Source organism: Podarcis gaigeae (genome assembly GCF_964106915.1).
Source record: "Podarcis gaigeae genome assembly, chromosome: 15".
NCBI classification, from domain to species: domain Eukaryota; kingdom Metazoa; phylum Chordata; class Lepidosauria; order Squamata; family Lacertidae; genus Podarcis; species Podarcis gaigeae.
Window position 1 is genome coordinate 18,202,516 of NC_139692.1, and position 21,179 is coordinate 18,223,694.

A 21,179-nucleotide genomic window follows, 5' to 3' on the forward strand; every position below is an offset into this window, starting at 1 on the left:
TGCATGTTGTATTTTCATATTCAGCAGTTGAGTTGCAGACTGGAGAGCCCACTATAAATTGATAAAATCCCACTGGAATTAGCTTGATTCTGTTTGCCTCTACTTTTCTAATTATCATACTATTAGGAATTTTGGCTCAACGAGTAGACATTTTAACTGAAACCTTTTGACTATCACTGAAGTGTTAAAGCTCTATATGTCTGCCGCTTCAGGCCCATAGTAGCAGCTAAAGCTACCTTCTGCTAATAAACAATTATTAGTGATGGGTTTATAATTGAGCATTAGTCCTGACTCACTTGCTACTGAAATAAATGATGAAGTCTGGAGAATTGGCTAATCCGCCCCCATCCCATTGCCCACTCTTATGTCAGCAACATTTCAGTCACAGAAGCCACAAGCTAGATTGGATTTGAGGGTGGAGAGTAACAGCCTAAATGAACCAAGGGTCTCAGTTGTACTCAAGACTCATTAGGATTGACAGCACCAGCATAGATGAACCATTATGAAGCACCTTGTATCCACTTGCCACAATTTCTAGCACTGTGTAAACAAAAATATATTTAAGACTTACCGAGGTCCTATTGGTTGTGTGGTTCCATTGAGACCACCATTAATGACAGAAGCATCTGAAAACTTGTAAAGAAAACATTATGGTAATGGGCAAAGAATTCCAGAAGAAGAGTTTTACAAAAGTAAAAGCTGGGTCAAAACAAAACAAAACAAAACAATGAATTAGATGTTCACTTGTTGCTGCCCAAAGAGGAAAATGTAGCTTTTGTTTTAAGGAAACAGAGGCATGAATGTTGCATGGGTATCCCTAACCTTTAAAATAAATAAAACTAATATTTTGAGGTCATTGCACTTGAAGTCACCTCAGGTTGCATAAGTTAATTTCACTAAATAATTTCAGTGAAATTACTAATATGTACACTTGAACACTATTCGGCCCATTAGATAGCTGATACTCATTAGAAAGATAGTTGGAAAATATTTTGGAAAGTGGACTATTAATGATGCAAGAACACACACATACATGCACACATTTTAGAGGTATACAAGACCCACAAATCACGTCAACGTTAGCCTTAATATAGCCCAAAGTAAACTGGGGAACAGATCAGATATTTAGCCAGAAATGCCTTGTGCATTGAAAATGGTCAGCATATTGACTGCAAGCACCCCATAACTTCCAAGCTGGAGATGAGAAAGTTGTTGAACAAATAAATTACTAGGCATGTCAGGCAAATTGATATGCTTTCTGCCTTAAAGTAATAATAAAAGATCCTGGTTCGTTTGGCGTCCCTTCTTTGTCAAGGTTGCCCTTCCCCCATTGAAGCTTCTTTGTGGTTTCCTTCCAAGCTTGCATTGCCAGCGTGTGTATGAAGTTGACCAGATATTTCTTGTGTGTTGGCCATTTTGTTCTGAACAATGTCCAAATGAAAGTGAGCATGTCTGTGGATGGTGAGAAATGCATGATGGGCATGATGGGTAACCTGTCAAACCAGATGGATTGCCTCCAAAAATAAAAATAAAAATTTCAAATTAAAACACTAGTGGAAGGCCAAATACCCAAAGTCTCATTTGAGGACACAGGCTGTTTTTCAACATGAGGGAGGTGCTTGATCACTCCATGAATTTTTTGGAGTGTATCCGAAAGGACAGGAGGTGGGGGAAGGAGTTTGTCTGCATGCAAAACTATAGCAACCTCCGGCCATCTCTCTTCTCATAATACAGGACTTAACAGCAGCTATGCATGGGCAAGTTTGAAGCACGAGCATTTAACTCTTCCAACTGCATATAAAGCTGAGATCTTTAACTTGCGGGTTTCCAGGTGTGCTTCCCCCCTCCCCCCACTCTTCTGCATTCATTGTCAGAATTCTAATAACAGCATGCTGTTCATGGCTGATGCTGGGGCTCTGGCTTTGGCTGCACTTCAGTGCCTTTCTTCAAGAATCCTATTTCCCTTTTAACTTTCACCTTGCAGTGCAGATGCCTTTTGGAAAGTTTCTGTTCTCTAAATCAGTAGAACAAAGCAGGACAGCTGCCCGTGCTGGAGAGGTGGACCAAATGATTCCTACAAGCCAACCCCTTGCTATTTTTGGAGATTTGATTTTTTTTTTATCCTTTCTATCCTAAAAAAAAGTCATTCCAAGAATTTGTCCTACAAAGCTTGACTTGAGAGTACACCTACCCTATTTTGGCTAATGACGCTAACAATGCCCTTTATTCCCCAGTGAACCACTTACCAGAGAAAGGAAGAGCAGAAGAGTGTCGTTTTTAAATCAGATATGCATTTCAATAATGCAGTTCAGACAGAGTTAGGATGTTAAATGCTGCTCTCAAATATTTCCGAGTGCGATGCTAATTCCCCAGGACAAGTGCTTCTGAACAACTTCACAATAAGTTCTCTAGTGGGTTGTAACCCCCCCCCCCCCAGTTATGGCGAAAATACAGTGCCATATTACACTTCCTCCTTTTTTTTATAATGAAGTGAATGTGTATTTACTAGCACAGGGATAACCAGCATAGTGCCCTGCAGAAGTTGGACCCCAGCTTCCTTCAGCCCCAGCCAGCATAGCCAGTGGTCAGGGGTGATACAAGCTGTATTCCAACAGTACCTGGAGTGCGCCACTGGCTATGTTGACCCCAATGCAAACATCTCCAGCAGAACACTTTGAACCCTCAGTTTCCTCCTCCTTCCTGGTTCATCAGAAACAGAAACCATATGGCAGTTGTTAAATGTATGCATTGCATTGAAGTTCAGACATTGTGCAGCTTTGCAATGCACACACATGTGCTGTTACAAAAAAAGAGAGAGAGAGAGAATTATAGTGGCCTTCAGGTTATAGATGCAGTTGACCAGCTGTAGGGACATCTCAAATGGAGCATCTTTTCAACAGCAATTCAGTCTGGAGATTGGGTTTCAGCAGTCATATCATTTAAACTGGGAGCAACATATCCCAAGGGAGATATGGGCAACCCATGTCATTTTCAAAGTTGATAAAGCTATGAGCACAGGACATGAGTGGGATGCAGGATCCACGTGGTGAGTTAGACTGTACACCCACACAAACACAACCTAAAGTAGCGCTGTGTGGCTCCTCTGAAGTAAGCATGCTATTCAACCATTCAAATGGAACAGAAAGCTATGTAGAACAGCCTGCCCACATCTGAAGACATGCTAATATATATATAACTGTTATCACTGAAATAGAAGAGAGAGAAAAACCACAGCAGTATCCAAGGGGAACAGCATCGGCATTCACTAAAGAGCCTGAAAACTATTATTTTTTTGGAAGCAGCAATTATTCCTTTGTCTTAGCCCAGAAGTCTGTGCTGTCTTTGCCTTCTTCTCACGTGGTCCAGGATTGGCCCAATAAGAAAATATTCACCAAGCAAAAACCTTGGCTAGCTACGTTTGAAATCACAAGTGTGACAGCAGTAGAATAAGAAATAAATAACTGGCAATTTAAGATGGCAGGATGATGGGTGTAATTTTTCTGCAGCATTTTTTTTATATATAAAAAAATTAAACATCTGTATGCTACTTTTCAGCCTGCAGTATGACTCACAACAACAAATGACAAAAATGACAAATGATAAAACAAAAAAATACTACTGAAAGAGTCATCAGATTAAAGAGAGGCAGCAGCAGCAGCAGCAAAACATTAAGCAGCAATATCATGTGAAGAAATTCTGGGGCTGAACCAGCTTTTGGCACCCTGGTGGATGACCTATATCAAGAGTGGGACAGGCAGAGTACGACTGCTTCTGCTTCTTGATCTCAGCAAATTTTGATACCATTGACTATGGTATTCTCAGGGACCGACTCGGGCTCTGTGGGATGGGTCTTATGGGCACTGTTATATAGTGGTTCAGTTCCTACCTCCAGGGTCATGTGTAGAGATTAGGACTGGGAGATTGTTTTGGCCCCATGGTCTTTGTGTTGTGGTGTACAGCTGGGTACAATTTTGTCCTCAGTGCTGTATTTAACTTCTGTATGAAGACACTGGATGCAGACGTTCAGGGATGGAGGGCAAGTTGTCGTGAGTACGCTCAGTGCTTTTTTTCTGACTGTACTCACATAGTACTGGCACCTCTCCCCCCCCCCCCAAAAAAAAACTTGGCTTCTAAAGTGCACATGTGAACACGGCACAGGGTCTTATTTTGCAAGTCTTAAAGATTGTGTAGATTCATCTGGGAGAGCAATTACTCATCCTCTGAGAGACACAAAACCCCTGCAAATTTTACTAGAAATACCCTTGCATACAAAAATTAGCAGTAAAAAAACCATATTTCAAGCACAATAATAAAAGAGAGGGGTGTGAAATTAAACAACCTAGTGCCTCCAAGCAATACATTCCATTGCCAAAGACCAAGACAAACCGGCTTCTAAATGACATAGTATGGTTCAATATGCATTGCAAAACAGAGGGGAAATGAATTTGTTTATTGTTGTTTCTCCAGTTTGTAGACAGCCCTTCATCATGTCAATGTGATCTCAAGGCAGTTTCCAACAATGCACAAAATATAATACATAAAAGAAAACAGTTGTTAAAAACAACCCAATTAATAAAAAGAAGCAGGGAAGCAACAGCCTGGTGACAATGTAATCAAAGAGAGGTTACTAATTTACTCCCAATTCCTTGGAGAATAGGATTGTTTTAAGGCAAATGCTCTAAAAAAATAAACTTGTAAAATGATTTTATATTTGCATCTTACTTACATTGCTCCTTTTTTGGGTTAGGCACTGAGTAGGGGTGGCGCTGTGGATTAAACCACAGAGCCTAGGACTTGCCGATCAGAAGGTTGGCGCTTCGAAACCCCATGACGGGGTGAGCTCCCATTGCTCAGTCCCTGCTCCTGCCAACCTAGCAGTTCGAAAGCACATCAAAGTGCAAGTAGATAAATAAGTACCGCTCCGGCGGGAAGGTAAACGGTGTTTCCACACGCTGCTCTGGTTCACCAGAAGAGGCTTAGTCATGCTGGCCACATGATTCGGAAGCTGTACGCCGGCTCCCTCGGCCAATGGAGTGAGATGAGCGCTGCAACCCCAGAGTTAGTCACGACTGGACCTAATGGTTAGGGGTCCCTTTACCTTTACCTTTAGGGGATCTTATCAGCCATAATGTAGACTGAACTCGCTATATAATTAGGGGAAATATTATGCAGGACTCCTCTAACCAGCATCTGACAGGGTGGAGGGTATCTGAGTGAAACTTGCTATGTATAATTACTGCCCAAGCAGTAATTATACATATATTGAAATATAAATTAAAACAGTTTTACTCGTGAGCTTAGACTATATAACCATGCATCTTATTTGAGCCCCTCGGTTATAAAATGTGGCAGTAGAATATCCATCTGCCTTCAGAGAAAATGTGTCCACTGTCCTACCCTGTAATCCTTCTGGAACCCTCTTGAGTAACGCAAGAAATGTGTTGTGAAAGACCTGACTAATCAAGGCTTCTCTGTACAAGGGAACAGAATTTGTCTTAGGTAAATGCCCTCCTTTCCTTAATATTCATATTGTAAATAAAGTAGGGGTCTTGCTACTCACAGCATTTATAGCAAATTTTAATGGACATAAACAACTGTGGATCAGTGTCTGATTATTGTTTACAATTCCATTTGGTCAACACTTAGATAATAGCAAGGATTTCCAAAATGCCCCTCTGTCGATTTCATTTTATTCAGATTTATATCCTGCCTTTTGACAGTATTCTTCCAAATGACACTGCTATCCAGACATGATTCAGCACCTTAGACTCCCCTCTGGACTAAGTTTGCAGTGCATAACTGTTCTCCAGACCTATCCATGAGGCGGCCTTTTGAGTAGTATTTCTAAGCTTATTTTATTTATTTATTTATTAAAATGTGTTTCCTGCTCTGGAAATCAATTTAGGAAGCAGTGTGCAGTTGTGTTGTGCAAATACAAGTCTAGGAAAGGAAAGCAGAGTGCCCATTAGACACAAGTACGTATTTAGACAGTTGCTGTACTTATGCAACATATTCCAGCTTCTTTAATTCCAAGTGACTGAACAATTGCATGCAGTCAGAAAGTTAACTCTCATTTTTCACACACACGCACACGCACACACAGAGAGAGAGAATTTGCAGGAAAATGGGAATGCTTCCTAATCAAAAATGAAGAATCAAATATTTTAAAAGCCAAATGGGAAGTATAATGAGAAGAAACCAAGACATAATTGTTCTCATGTTTCTTGACTACTAAGAATGCCATTCGGTGACATTTTTAAGTCTACCGGGATTCTGATATAAATGGACTAGTTGAACTGATCAGTTTCCTTTGTGGAGGGGGCGGGGGAAATAAAAGACCATTTGCTTCATAAAAAATTCAGCATTGCCCTTTTTACTTTTCAGAAAACAAGGTTTTCTTTAAGTGAAAGAGAAGAAAATCCTCTGAAAAGAAACAGATTGGAGGAGATAAAAATAGCTTTCTAAATGATGCTTTTGAGGAGTCAGCTTGCATTCTTGTACTACAAGTGTGACCTTAGGGCCCAGAGATGCAGTCTTCTGAATTCCAGTAGTGGCTTCAAAGGCATGTTTGTTGTCACTAATCAGTAATATTTCTTCCTTCAGCATATAATTTTATCAGTAGTGTCCACTTGACTTGGTGATTATCAGCCAGCTGCAGTCTCTACACACAAATGCACAATCTAGTTACTATCCAGACCCAATTATTTGGTTGGGTGCGGGGCGGGTTAGAAGCACCTAATTCACATCAGATTGCTGCCGACACACTGCATTAGTGCAAATATTTTCTCAAGCCAAACTCCCCCCAACCTGGACGAAAACAGTGTCAACCTGTGAACACTGACACACCTCGACTCCACAATGGGCGCAATTCACTGCGTCAGCTTGATTGGAAAGAAGTGTTGCAAACATGCATTCAATGGCACACTTGTGTTGTTAGCAAAATCCCATTTCTTTCACTGAGCTTGCACCCGAGACATTTCCAGTGGACCATGTCCGTTGACCTTTATATTTGGATATTTATAATTGTCTCCCTATGCATCTCTAATGTGGGACTTTCCAGGGTTATGGCTGCCTTCGTGAATACATCTCAACATAATTCTATTCTAGTCAAGCTAAAGCAAACGTTTATGCAAATATACTAACCAAATACACTAATATACCAATTTTGGGTCCCCTTTATCTTTGTGCAGTGAGCTAAGCCTCCTTAGGGAAGTTCACAGCCTCGAGCTGCGATGTCTCCCTAAGAGATCGCAGTTATTCATTCCCACCTAAAAACTGCAAAGAGATGAAATTGCAAAGGTATCCCCACAAGCCCCAGAGCTGCAATGTGTGACAGTTTCATTAATGTGGCCGGCAGAAGGCATAGCTTAGTCAGGGCCACTCGTAGCTCAGGCATACAGGTAAATGTGTGCCTGAACACTTTTCACCTTACAGCTAGACAAGGAAAACCTACCGTGATTTACAATAAATATACCTCCCGGAATTTTGCATTCTGGGTGGGGAGGGGGCGGGACCAAAACAAAACTTACTCAGAAAAGGCAGTTTAGTACACGCCTTTCTTTTACTTGCAAATGACATTCTCCATCAAAGTTTGCAAAGCCAGCAGCTCTTCCTTTGCTATGAGAGTGTGCACAGTTTAGCTATTAACAGAAGCACCTGCAAGCTATTGTTTACAAGCTAAAGCAGCTGACACAATTGATAGTGGCCCCTTCACAGTAAAATGTCAGTGTGTTTTCTCCAGCATCACAGAAGCTGCTTTCCCAACTACCCACAGAGCCTTAACTATTTCAGATTAGCATTCAGACTTCTGTTCAATCTTAGCAGGGCAATTCAGCAACTGCAGCCCAGATATTTATTTATTTATTTATTTATTTATTTTGGGGGGGGGGAGGTACCAGCTCAAATCTGGGCAAGTAGTAGCTTGGCACTCTGCATCTTAAAAATTAATTTTTTGACTGTGCTGTGTTGTATAACGTGGTTTTGGAAGCCGGTTTTACATTGGCAATCAGTCATTGGGTAGCAAGTATTCTTTAGAACATACTTTGCCAAACTGGTGCCTTCCAATCGTTTTGGACTATGACTGACTGGGGCTGATGGAAGTTGTAGTCCGAAAAACCTGGAGGGCACTAGGCTGGCAAAAGCTGTTTTAGAGCCAAGTTAGGCATTACACAGAGGAAAAAGTGTTTTCCTTCACGTTTTTTTTAAAAAAACCACAATTATCCTTTGCAGCCTGTCAGCCTAAGCAGTGTAAGGGGAGCATGCAACTACTACCCTCTGGCCATTTCCCAATTCAAAAACAGCCTCTCTAAATCTATGTTTCATGCACTCCTTCCTCATGGTAGGAAAGAAATTGGGGGGCTGCCGTTGGAAGGAGACATCAAGTAGGAATAGGGTCAAGCAGTCTCTTCCCACGTTGTTGCTGCTGCTGCTGCTGTTCTCTCTCCATTGCAGTTTTTTGGTATAAAAAACACACCATCAGTATCAAAAGACAATGGAAGACAATGGGACTTCATGTGACACCCAGCTTTTCTCTTAATTAAACAGGCTTCCATCAAATGCCATCTCCTTGCAGCCTTTGGCTGAGAAGCACCCAAACTTTCCCGCAAATGAATCATTTTTTAAAAAATAAAATAAAATTGAAAAGTGGCAGCTGTAAAAACCAAACGTCATGTTTTGCCAACAGATTTCGCCAAGAAGAAAGATCCAGGCAGGGGTTTCTGCCTCACTGCATTGTCAACTTTGAGATGGCTTTCCATAAAACAGATCACGCCAGAATATTTTAAAATGAAAATGCAACAACTCTCAATCTCCATGTGCTGCTGCTGTAGTTTTGAAAAGAGCACTTCAAGATAGTCCTGAATCTGACTCCCCAACCTGGTGCCCTTCAGATTTTGAATTTTAATTTTGGACTGCAACTCCCAATGGCTCCAGCCAGTATGACCATTTAGGTGATAATGGGATTGATGGGAGCACAGCCATGCTGGTTGAGCCTGATGAGAGCTGTTATCTAAAATATTTGGAGGGCACCAGTCTAGGGCAGGCTGTTGTACATTGACAATAGACTGTCTTAGCCAGCATTGCCAAAATGTGCACCGAAAGCTGGAAAAATGTTTGCATTTTAAGTGTGTGTATAATCAAAGCAAGAACTGTAAACGAAAGTGATACAGAAAATTTAACAATTAATGTTTAGTGGGGGAGGGACTTGTTTTTGCATGCAGTTATGAATGAGTGGTTTCTGAATGTTTTGTTCATGTTTCATGTGTTTTCAATGGTGCAGACCTAGACATCTTTCTGACAATCTATTGGTTGTTTGGTTTAAAAGAGGCAAAAACAAAACAAAAAACAACCACCCCAAAATATATTAACTGATTGGAGAGCCTCGTTTGCAAGCTAATCTGAGCAAAAAGCTTTTGTCAGATGCGGAGGGATTGACTTCTTTCGTTATTCTTTTCCCTGAGAAATTCATCCTCTGTTCTTAAGTGTTTTGTTTTCTCATCCCTTGAGGAACACAAAGAAAAATGAGTTTGTTTTTACTTGTAAGGCTTTACTCAGTTGCCAAATTCCGCCGAAGAGCTGGACTATGGGGATCTCTCAGGTAAGGGCTAGTTCTTAGGTTAAGCCAATGTGGTTGTTCAGTCTGTGGGTTTGTTTGCTTTCCACCTTGTTTGCATCCTGGCTGCTTTAAAACAAAACGAAACAAAAATCCATTGTGCAATTGCTGTGCGGCAGAATCTCAGCTAATCAGATGCAGGGGCCCATTATTCAGAATGGCTGCTCCTCTCCTCTCCCCTCTTGCCGTTGGGCTTTTCCTCCTCCCAATCGCTTGATAAGGACAAGAATTTACCAACGTGTATAGCAGCACTCGAGAGGGGGGCGGAGGTGATGGGAGCATAGAGCGCCGCGAGTTATATTACAGGTTGTCTAGTAGCTGCTGTGAGCTCAGTTGCTGGAAATAATTTTTTTGAATCCTAATTAGAGAACGGTTCGGTTGAAATTTTGTTGCATTTGTAAAACACTTAAGGATGCCAGGTTTGTGTGGGGAAAGGGGTGAGGGGTGTGTGTCTCCAATACAACCTTGCTTGGAGTCTGGGTTGCCTGTTCTGTCATGTGCTGCTGTTAAATGGATGTGGCAGGATTCTCTTAAGTGCAGAGAGAAGAGGGAAATTATTTCATTGCATACCAGACTCTAAATGAATTATATGCCAACCTTACTTATTTTTTTCACAGCAGATTGAATATCTTTGCCAGGAAAAGCTGTAGTCCTTCCTATTTTACTATCCTATGTTGTATCCTGTCCCTCCCCACGCCCCATTAGACTCAAGGCAGTATACATGGGGGTTATCCTATTCTTACCTTCTCAACAGCCCTTTGAGTTTGACTGGTGCTTTGTCCAAGAGCCCACAGCTGAGTGGAGATTTGCTCTCCACATTCCCACAGTGGAGATCTAATGGAGATTTAACTAATCCAAGTTAAGACTCGGCCCTTTTTTCCATTTGAGGAGTTAGTGTAGTGTTTGTTTGGATATGCCATCTTCTACAGGGAGTATACAGGGCTGGTGTTTATATGGCCTATATTTTATAATGGATAAAATGTGTTTCCATTTTGACATAAGAGATGTATACTGTACTAAGACGGAAATTACACTGTTGACTGGAGACAAGGAGAGGAGTTTGTGCTATTAAAAAAAATCCATAGCTGTGTATTCCACTGATACTCACAGCATGAAATGAATCCTGTGTTGGCAGATCTCCTTTTTGTTTTTTAAGATAATCTTTAAAAATACCTATAGAACCAAAAGGGGGGGAAGGGATTGAAAGAACTGATATTACTAATAAAAACTCATAAGTGGCAGAAATTAAAAAAATCAACAGTTACAACATAAATTATAAAGGTGAATAATATAAGAAATGTTAGCTTTTACATGTGTAGGAACCAATTATTAGATGTTTTGATTGTTTTATCACACGTGTGTTTTCCATCCTGGTCTCCTTTGAGAGAATGGGCAGGATATAAATGCAATAGCAATAGCAGCAGTAGTAGTAGTAGTAGTAGTAGTAGTAGTAGTAGTAGTAGTAATTGAAAGAAGCATCTAGTTGGCTGTATAAAATGAGAACAGAACCAATAATTGCATTCGAATGAAAATACAAAACTGTATTTTACCTTGACATCTTTTGTTCAAATTATATCAACAGAGACCATTTTTTTATCAAATCTTGCAGCAGCAAATAAATTAAATAACAGTTCTAAAGCAGCAGTTTCAAGCCATCCTCTTAAATATCCCTAAAGAATTATCTTTGGATTTAGCAAGGTGCTATAAACTGCATTTTATTTCATTCTGTCTAGAACTGTGCTCTGAAATTTTAGTTGGTACAGGCAGAAACAAAACATATGCATAAAATCTGCCTTAACAGAGCTCTCAACAATTGTTAACACTGGACAGGTTTTAAATAATCTCTGTGGTTCTCTGATAAGGTATCTTGAAATAATTTTCTTTCATGTCGCCTCTTACCAATCTGATAATGACACTGTTCCAAAAGGTTCAATCTTTCCCCCATTATTTATTGTTGTTTTTATTGTTGCTGTCTTTTGTATACAACCTTTGTGGGGGGGGGATACCACAGCTGTTCACATATTACAACCCTCAAATACAGCAATAACAGCAGATGAAACTCCCTCAAAGCTGAAATAGGCTTGCCATACGTCCGGAAAATTACTGACATGTCCTGGTTTTTGAGTGTAAAAATGGCATCGGGGGAATTTTGCTGAACTGGCTGTGCTGTATGTCAATGTGATAGGAAAAGCAATGGAAACAGCTCAAAACGTTTAAAATCAGTATTTTTGGGTTAGGTTTCCCCAAGAAACTAAACAATCTGGGTTTGTTCCCCCCCAAAAGAGCTTAATTTTGGAGTCGGGATTTTGCTTTTTGAAATATGGCAACCCTAGTTGAAATATATGTTGAGAGTGGGGTCTGTTTTGGCTGCATAAAATTGCAGATTGGGTCACGTACAATGCCAAACATGAGGGACCTTCCTGTTCATTGTTTGACACCAGGCTACAAATCCAGATTGGCTTGGCTTGATGGTTTGCTCATGAAATTCTTTCATGGCCCATCAAAGCACTTTATAAGACTCATGAACTGATTTCTCCTCTCCCCCAAGCAGTCAGAGGCCCAGAGTTCTTCCAAATTGAGGCCTTCTGTCGCTTGTTTTAACCTCTCTTTCTACAACACTGAACTGCTCTAACCAAGTGGGATGGGAGGGGTGCAATCCAAGGCTTCATTCTGCGTCCATGAAACAGATTGTGATCGTGTAAAAGCATGATGGCATTCTAGCATAATTCCGATTCCAAGGTTCCTCTTGGATTCTGACCAGTATTTCTACTGCTAAGTCTGTTTTGAACTCCTCTTTATAGCATCAGGTTGAATGAGGAGGAAGAGAATTAAAACTATATCCCATCTCTTGCTCCTTGCCTGCGTTTATTTGGTAATGTGACAAACCCATACATTTGTGCACAAGTGAAGCAATCTCTTTGCATTTATTCACTATGTTCCAGCCAATCACATCCCATTTTTAAGATTGTGCTCTTGCTAACATGTGTTGTAGAACACGGCACAATCAAAAAGGACCTGTGTAGCCCTTCCATGTAGTTTGATTAACTAATCAAAAACTGATTAGCACCTTTGTTCATGGGGGATGCTGATTAATCAATTACTATTGATTGTAAGCATGGCTTTGTTCTCTGGCAAAGGGATGCCTAGAGAAGCAGCCAATAAAAATTGAGCACCTGTCATAGCGATTAAATTTATTAAAACAAAATACATTATTTTTTATGAAGCTATCTTGAAATGGGTCACTGAAGGGGAACATATTGATTGAGGAAGGATGAACTTCTTGAATTTCGCTCACTTAAATTAGAGACCAAATTCAATTATAATGCAAGACAAACAGGTTAACACCAGCTTTAAATAGCCCATCAATAAATTAGAATAGGTGCAGTACACTTAACGCTAAATTAGGGCAATGAATAATATTGTCTGTCCCTGGCTCTTCCAGGCCTTGGTTTTAACCTTTCTGGGTTATTATGGGCATAAACATGGCCTGCAATTCGCAGACAGAGGCACCAGCCCTTCTACCACTTTGCGTGGCATGTCCTTACACAGTGAATCCAATTCACTTGACCGGACCTGGGTGCCGTTTGAAGCTCTCACATGCCTGCTCAATATCACAGCCTCCTATGTCAGTGTAAGGCAGCCTTTCTCTGTGTGTCCCCAGATGTTGTTGAACTACAACTCCCATCACCCCTAGCTAGCAAGACCAGAGCTCAGGGATGATTGGAGTTGTAGTCCAACAACTACCCACAGGTTGAGAACTGCAGGAGGCCTTCTCCAAATTTAATGGATTGGGCTGTGATTTAATGTGCATGTTTCCATAACTGTTAGTGCTGGAGAAACAAAAGCTTACTCCACACGCCCTTTCTCTTTGTGGCTTGTGCTGATCTCCACCCAAAACCCAGCTCCTTGTTGTGCACCTCCCATTCCTTTCAAAGGCGATTTGTGTTCTTGCAAAAAGCAAGTTGTGTTGCTCTGCTTGCAAATTAGCCAGAGATAGCTTTGCTGTATGGCTATTTACGCTGAATAATGAGGTTGAATAGCTAAATGCTGTGCCCTTTAGATATTGGGGGGGGGGGGTAATTATCTAGGGATTTTGGTAGGGTGGGCTCAGGATTATCATAGAATTACAGAGTTGGTAGGAGCTCCAAGGATCATCTAGTCCAACTCCCTACAATGCAAGAATATGCAGCATTCCCATATGGGGATCGAACTTCCAACCTTGGAGTTACTACTTTATGATGTCCAAAGTGGGATTTCCAAGAGGAGTTCCCAGGGGAGACAAGTCCTCATAGGACATCTGTTCCAGCGTATCAGCCCTTATGGTCTGTGGTTTCACAGTTAAATTCAGTTCCAATATAGGCCAAAGCTGATGCCAAGGTCCTTGAACCAAAGCTTGATTTCCATGGCTTCCCTTACAAATTTTGAAATAAAACAGCTTCTCCACAGTGATGTCTAAAGATAAATCACCTGGCAGCATTAAGCAAAGCATTTATAGATGCACACGGGTACGTGTACGTATGTGGTGGAATCATCATAGTATTAAAAATTCATTCCCCTTTAGAAATGGTGGAGCTGTTAAAACTTATGTAGGAGGGAGCCTTAAATCGAAATGTGCTGAAATTAACAGTCATGCTGAGCCCACACAGAAGAGATCTATCAGCCCTTTGGCTTTATAGCGAAAATGTGCACGGCAGAAAATTCAGGCTTGCTAGTATAGCATTGCCCTCCCCCTTTTGCAAATAGAGTGTTTTATTACCTTTGTCTACATAACTTAGTCACACACACACAAAAGTTAAACAAGGAGCAAGAAAACAAGACCCAGTGGAGCAAATGTGTTAAATCATAGCAATAAAGCATCCTGTGTCTGGAGTTCCTTAAGTACTTTTCTTATATTGTGCCCCAGGTATTAAAAAAACAGAAGCTTCAATGTATTGAGTACCCTGCTGCCAGAGCTATAGCAGCCCACAAAGAAGGAAGTTGAAAATGATTGAAAAGTTAAGAGTTCAGAGGAAGGCTTTGACCCAGCTGCTGAGCTCAACAGCTGCCTGCCCATCTAGCCTGTGTTTTCTAACTTGTGCATGAATGATCTAGACTTGGGTGAGCAGGGAGGTAGCCAAGTTTTACTGGTGATTGTTCAGGGGGGCAAAAACAAAAAGGGATTTTGAGGAGATCCAAAAGGATCTCTCCAAAGCGGGTCAATGGACAGTAAAATAGCAATTGCTCTTCAGTTCAAGTAAGTCTAAAGTGAGGCAGAAAATACCCTAATTTCACACATATGCTCACGGGCTCTGAATTGGCCCTGACTGACTAGGAATGAGACATTGGGGTCATAGTTGATAGCTGTTGGCTGCTGTGAAAAGGGTGACTTCCATGTTAGGGATCATTAGGAAAGGAATTGAAAATAAAACTGCTGGTATCATAATGCTATTCTACAAATATGTGGTGCACCCGTGCTTGGAATGCTATGTACAGTTCTGGTTGCCACTCCTGAGAAAGGATATTGAAGAGCTGGAAGAGGCTCAGGAAAGGACAGCAAAAATGATAACTGGAATGAAGCAACTCCCCTTTGAGGAAAGCTTACAACATTTGGGGCTTTTTAGTGTAGAGAAAAGGCAAGCTAGAGGCGTGTATGATGATGCAGGGCATGGCAAAATTGGATTTCATGATACTTTATCCAATGAAACTGGATGGTGGAAGATTCTGGACAGACATTAGAAAGTACTTATTTAGACAGCACATCGTTAAAATGTAGAATTAGCTTCAACCAGATATAGTGACAGCTTTAAAAGAAGACATTGAGGATAGAACTATCAATGGCTATTAGCTGCAGTGGCTAAGTTCTCTGTCCAGTGTTGGCTGTAATGGGCTTCTGAATACCACTTGGTGAGAATCACAGATGAGACGAGTGATGCTGCATTCAGGTCCTGCTCTGTGGGCTTCCCACAAACATGTGGTTGGCTGTTGTGAGAATAGGATGCTGCACTAGATAGATGCGGTCCAACAGGGCTCTTGTATGCTTATCCCACCACAATAAATACCCATTTCAGAAAGCGCTGGCTCTCTGAGGCCCATGTTCGATCCGCATGCTTTCGACTCCAGAGGGAACAAGAGCATTGAAACTTCATGTTGCATGACCCCCGCCAAGCCTGAAGCTTCCTTGGGAAGCACTTTGCGTAATGGCTACTCTAGTCCTGTTCCCAAGGAAGATGCAAGTGTGAGGTTGTTCTCCATAATAGGCCATTAAAGCCCGCCCCAAAGCTTCATTCGCTCTCTATTTTTTTGTATGTTATGTAATATTTTTATTTAGGTCAAGTCCCAGTCAGGCAGATTTGATGCGTATCTTAACAAAGTTGACATATAATCTGTTAGGATGTCTGCATCATTTGGAGCGTGCATAGGTAACTTCAAAACAGTTTGTTCTAAGCATCAAGTGTCTCTTTTACGCAGGGTAATTGCCAGAATTCTATTTGCTAAAATATTGGGAAACCAAGTAAAATTGCATGGCTAAATAAGATTAGGAACAGCTAATTTTCATTTAACTGCTTTTCAAATATCAACACTTACATCAGACCTGGAGATCTGATTTTACACATCACACATGAATAAACTGTCAATGTCCCAAGTCAAATCAATACGCTATGAATTTATGGTGAATGTTGCTTCCTTCTGTAGATATTTGGGGATGTATGAATTCTCTTGTTTAATTGAAGTGCCATTTAGTTTTAATGTTTTTTTCCCTCTCTCTCTCTCTCTCTGAAAGCCTAACATCCTGTCAATCCACATTTTTTGAGAATGCCAGGCTTGTGTTGGGCTCTCATTGGCAAGAGATGAATTCACTTATTTGAAGCATTTCTAGAGCAAATATAAAAGCAGCAGATAGGGTGCAAGTGTTTAAGGCAGGAATTTGCAAACTCCGTTGCAGTGAGTCAAACTCAAAGCACTCCTCTCATAGCAGCCAGTCAGGCCCACAAGCAGGACATGAGCACAGCAACACTCGCCCCACTTGTGATTTCCAGGAAGTGGTTTTCAGAGGTGCATTGCTCCAACAGTGCAGGTAGCACTTCTGCAGTTGTGCTATTGCAATGGGGGCGGGGGGGATTCTCTTTTGAAGAGCAGCAGCTCTGAGTCTTGTTGCCAACACTGTACAGGCACTTCTGCTGGTATCATGACCACTTGCAGTACAGTGGTACCTCGGGTTACATACGCTTCAGGTTACATCCGTTAATCCAGAAATATTGCTTCAGGTTAAGAACTTTGCTTCAGGATGAGAACAGAAATTATGCTCCAGCCGTGCGGCAGCAGCAGGACACCCCATTAGCTAAAGTGGTGCTTCAGCTTAAGAACAGTTTCAGGTTAAGTATGGACCTCCGGAACGAATTAAGTACTTAACCCGAGGTACCACTGTACTGGCCAGTGTTCAGACTACAGCAGCAAAGGTAGGGGGTCTCAGTGAAATCTACATCCCCCCCACCCACCCAATGCCCATTCATTCTAGCCAAATCATTCCCAGCCTAGTAGATCTTTTTTAAAAAAACAAAACAGTGCAGTTACAGGATCTTCAGAACAGTTATGGGGCGAGTGAGCCTGCTCTGCCCCCTGTAATTTGAGCACCTGTACTACTTGACCCTGTGCATTTGGGAGCCAGCCTGTTTCCGCAGTTCCATTTCTCCTTCGCCCACCTTTCCGGAGGCTCCTTGGAGGAAAGGCCGGCGAGCCCCAATGTATATTAACATCTTAATGGAAAAGCTGTACATGTATATACGTTTACTGCTCTCTCTGACAAGAGGGAATTACATGTCAGAAGGATTTGTAGCATCTGTAATTGAATTGCTGCTGAGAAAAGCAAATCTTAAGGAAGAATAACACATTAGGATTAGCAAATAATGTGGCGTTTTGTCAGAGCCTGCCATCTAGCTTGTCCCTCTTCAGTACTGTACCGGTGACTCTCTCCCCCCCCCCCCCCCGCTTCACTCTTTAACTAAAGAGACAATGTTAACTGGGGCAACCATTTCAGCTGACACATACTTTTAAGGTCAATATTTGTTTGCAAAGCAAATCCATCACACACCCCACCCCCACCACTGGTTCTGGCACAGGTCGATAGTCAATGACACACACACACACACACATATTGCATACGCACACACAAACACATGATGGGCTGAGTTGGTGCATGCTTTAACATCTAATGGTCACTGTGAGTTTGTTTTTACAATTAGCCGTTAACTTTGCATGTAGAATTTCTACAAAGCAAAAAGATTATCTCAGCCAGCAGAGAACTCTGCACTATGCCGTCCTTTGCATATCTCTTAATTTCATGTCCTGCTTCACATGTGTTATTTCTGCGGGGCTGCTGTACGTCTGGGTTTGTAGATTGTAACTTTTTAAATTGCCAGCTTGATAAGCAGATAAATCTCTATTTCAGCTGGGGATACTTTTTTTTTTTTTTTGCACTTGGAAGACTTCAAAGGAAAAGTGTTACATAAAGAAGTGAAAACGCCTGATCTAATATCTTGTGACACTTTGAAATAAAAAAAAAAAATTGATTTGCTTCCAGAAGCATCTAAAAATAGCAAGGCTCATTCCAGTATTGCACCCCAGCCAGCAGAGACCACCAGCTGGTAGCACAGTGTGTTTTTTTGTGGGTTGTTTTTTTTAACTTTTCAGAAATCACTCGGGTATACGAAGTCAAATCTAATCTTTGCATTTTCCTTCTTTCTTTTTTTAAAAAATCTAAATCGCAAACATAAAATGTCCCTGAGGCTTTTGCTTTTCTTCTAAAAATGGATAACCAACCAAAATGTGCTTAGAGACTGCAGGGAAGTAGAAGTCTAAGAAGAGAGGCAAGGTGGGTGCTTTTCTGCAGATGTGGCATCTCTTCTCCAGCTTCCAGGGCCCAAGAGAGGTGGTTTGCGGAAGAGAATGTGGGAGCACCACTAAAGAATCAGACAACTGGACAACTTCTGTTTGCAACAAAGTTTTTCTGCAGTATGAATCTCCCACCATTAAGGTCAACAAGCCATAGTCCACCACCTCTGCTATATACGTAGATTGAGTTTTCCTGCTCTCCTTTAATTACAGGAGATCTAAGAGTGCCTTTGAACAGTCTGAAAAAAGCAAGCAAATGACAGAGTGGCCTGTGGATGAGACCAGAGCTGGAATTGGTATCAGAGCCTTGTGCCCTTCAAAGAGTGAAGAAGTCTTCTGTCTTCAGGGCAGAGACTGTTGCAAAGGCACAAGTAAGGGGTCGATGTCCTGGGATCCTTCCCTAGGATGCAGTGCAGAAGTGGGGGCATTCAGACTGAAATGAAACTGAAATATTGATCAATGTTAGCAAGCTTTCCGTAGAATAACACCTGCAAACTGACTTGAAAAGGAATGACTCCCCTCGTTTGATGATCTAATAGAGGAATGGGCTTGTTATCCTTTAAGGTGAGGAAGGCACTCTTGACTGTCTTCCACAGGTGCAATGCTCATTGGCTTGCAAGCACCGAGCATCCTCTACACACTGTAGTTAATTTTTAATTAACATGTACCCTCAAAGACGGGATACTTAGCCATGCACAAAATAAAATAAACTCGGAGCATGCACTCTGCAAAGCTTCTGTTTTTGTAGAAATAATTAAGAAAAATGTGAGTGCAGATCCCAGCGGAAGGAATCACATTTAATAAACTCGGCTGGCCAAAAGCGTGTGGTAAGCGGCACACAGGCTTCTTTGGGGAAGAACAGGCTAGATGAGGAGCTACTGCTGTTGACTTAATTGCAAATTGAACAGCAGCCACGAGAGCTTGGCAAGTGAGTGACATTGACACAATATTTCAGTTGGTCTGTTGCGGGACAGATGCTCAACTGGCGTAAATCAACCGAATGCCAGAAACTGTCACTTCAGCTGCGCCGGGTGTATATCAGCTGCGGTGCCCGTAGTTTTGTTGTTCTTTCCCCCCATGTGTGTCCCATCTGCAGTGGATAACCTTGGCAGAAAAGGGTGTATTCTCTCCAGGCACTGTGCAAAGAGCCTTGTATTGTTTCCTCTAACATCACTCAAGATCATCCTAATGTCAGAAGGGTCTCTAAACAATGCTTCCATGCATTCTGTAGAGGGCTTTGGAATTGGTGGGAGCAACCACAGAAATAAAAGCCCTTTAAGGTTGGGGACATAGACCTATTGAGAGACCTGCTACTTCCCAGCTGGCAGGTCAGGGGTTGATTTTTGCCTGTGTGCTCCTCCCTCTGCCCTGCTTGTACCATTTCCCAGGAAATTTTGGTGAATCCACCTGAAAATCCATGGGGACAGGACAGGTGGAACCAGCTCTTACCAGAATGTGATAGCATCTTAGACGGACTTAGACCTTCCCATGGTAGCTCAGTAGCATAAAACAGCTATGACAAGATGCTGCCAACTGAGTCAAGCTGTGATCACAGAGACACTGGGAATGTGATTGTTGATCAAGCAACATGATAAGCCCATTAATTGTGGGAAGCATTAAAATATCTTTCTCATTTAAATATTCATGCGCAAATTTTTAAAATAAATGTTTCCTTACTCCGGATCCTGGTATTATGGAAGAACTGCATTTTCCCTTGTGATCTGAAGCTATTTGGCCATTTGGGATTTGTTCATTCTCCTCCTTGAGAAACTTGTTCTTAAGAGCTGTCCTACTGAGGCAAATTTTTACCGCTCTGCTTCTGGGCCACATTTCGACCCTGCATAAACACTGCTCCCCCGGAAACGAGAGATAATCTGGAGCATCCTCTTCTTACTGTATATTAAGAGATGCCTTATGCAGCGTATCTGCCATTTGCAGGAGATGGTCGTGCAAACTACTTTGCATCCTCTCCATGATTCGCCTTTTGGGCTTCCCTGGGGAATGGAGTCTTGGGACCTTAGTTAAACGTCCGGCAGGCAAGTAACGCAAGAGCTGTCCCCAAAGCATGTCCGCTTAGCTGTGGGAGAAACTCGTAATGCAGAGCTGAACTCATAGGGTGCATTGCCAAAGAGCACTTTTACCTTGCTCCCAGCAAAGCAGTGGTTGTGGTTGTGGTCCTGTTTTGTGCGGACTTGCAAGCTTGCCAGATGCTCATCCTCCGTCGACAGTGCACAGGGCCCTTGAGTTGCACGGTAACCGTGTGTGGTGGACTGCTGCTGACCTTAGCCCACTTCTCGATGCCCCGACGTGAACCTCGGTTTTTCCTCTTTGCGGTTTGAAAGGTGGCGGCAGCGGCGGCAGCAGTGAGGACCGCTCTGAAGGACCCTTCTCCTAATTGAAACTGTTTTTAATTAAAGCGTTTTACAGCGCTCTCAGTCACGAGTTATTTACTTACATCCTTTGGTGCTTAATCTTGGAGCAGAATTGGAAATATCAATGGGAAGCATAAATTCCCAGCCCCTGCTGCAAGCATTGTATCAGGTCTCGCCTCCAAAGAGCACCATTACCTTTAGCTGTCACGGATCTGTACACTTGATCGATAAACTTCAAATATTATTAGAGGTGGAGGCTTCAGAGATTGACTCTGTTCTTTGGAGAGAGGCTGAGATAAATCTTTCTTAAAAAATTGACTGGAATTTGC

General features: G+C 41.8%; 1 protein-coding gene across 8 annotated transcripts in view; it reads left to right on the forward strand.

The window, feature by feature from the left end:
* The window catches only part of CADM1 (cell adhesion molecule 1), a 592,123-nt gene that overhangs the window by 266,822 nt on the left and 304,122 nt on the right, over positions 1 to 21,179 (forward strand). For 2 of the 8 annotated variants that reach the window (XM_083714056.1, XM_083714058.1), the window contains one exon: positions 9,542 to 9,595. The exons of 5 other annotated variants lie outside the window; for them this stretch is intronic. In XM_083714056.1, coding sequence (XP_083570182.1) covers positions 9,542 to 9,595 — 54 coding nt within the window. Of the gene's footprint in view, positions 1 to 2,234; positions 3,474 to 9,541; positions 9,596 to 21,179 lie in introns of those variants that run through there. One more of the 8 variants, XM_083714063.1, reaches the window with a different exon arrangement.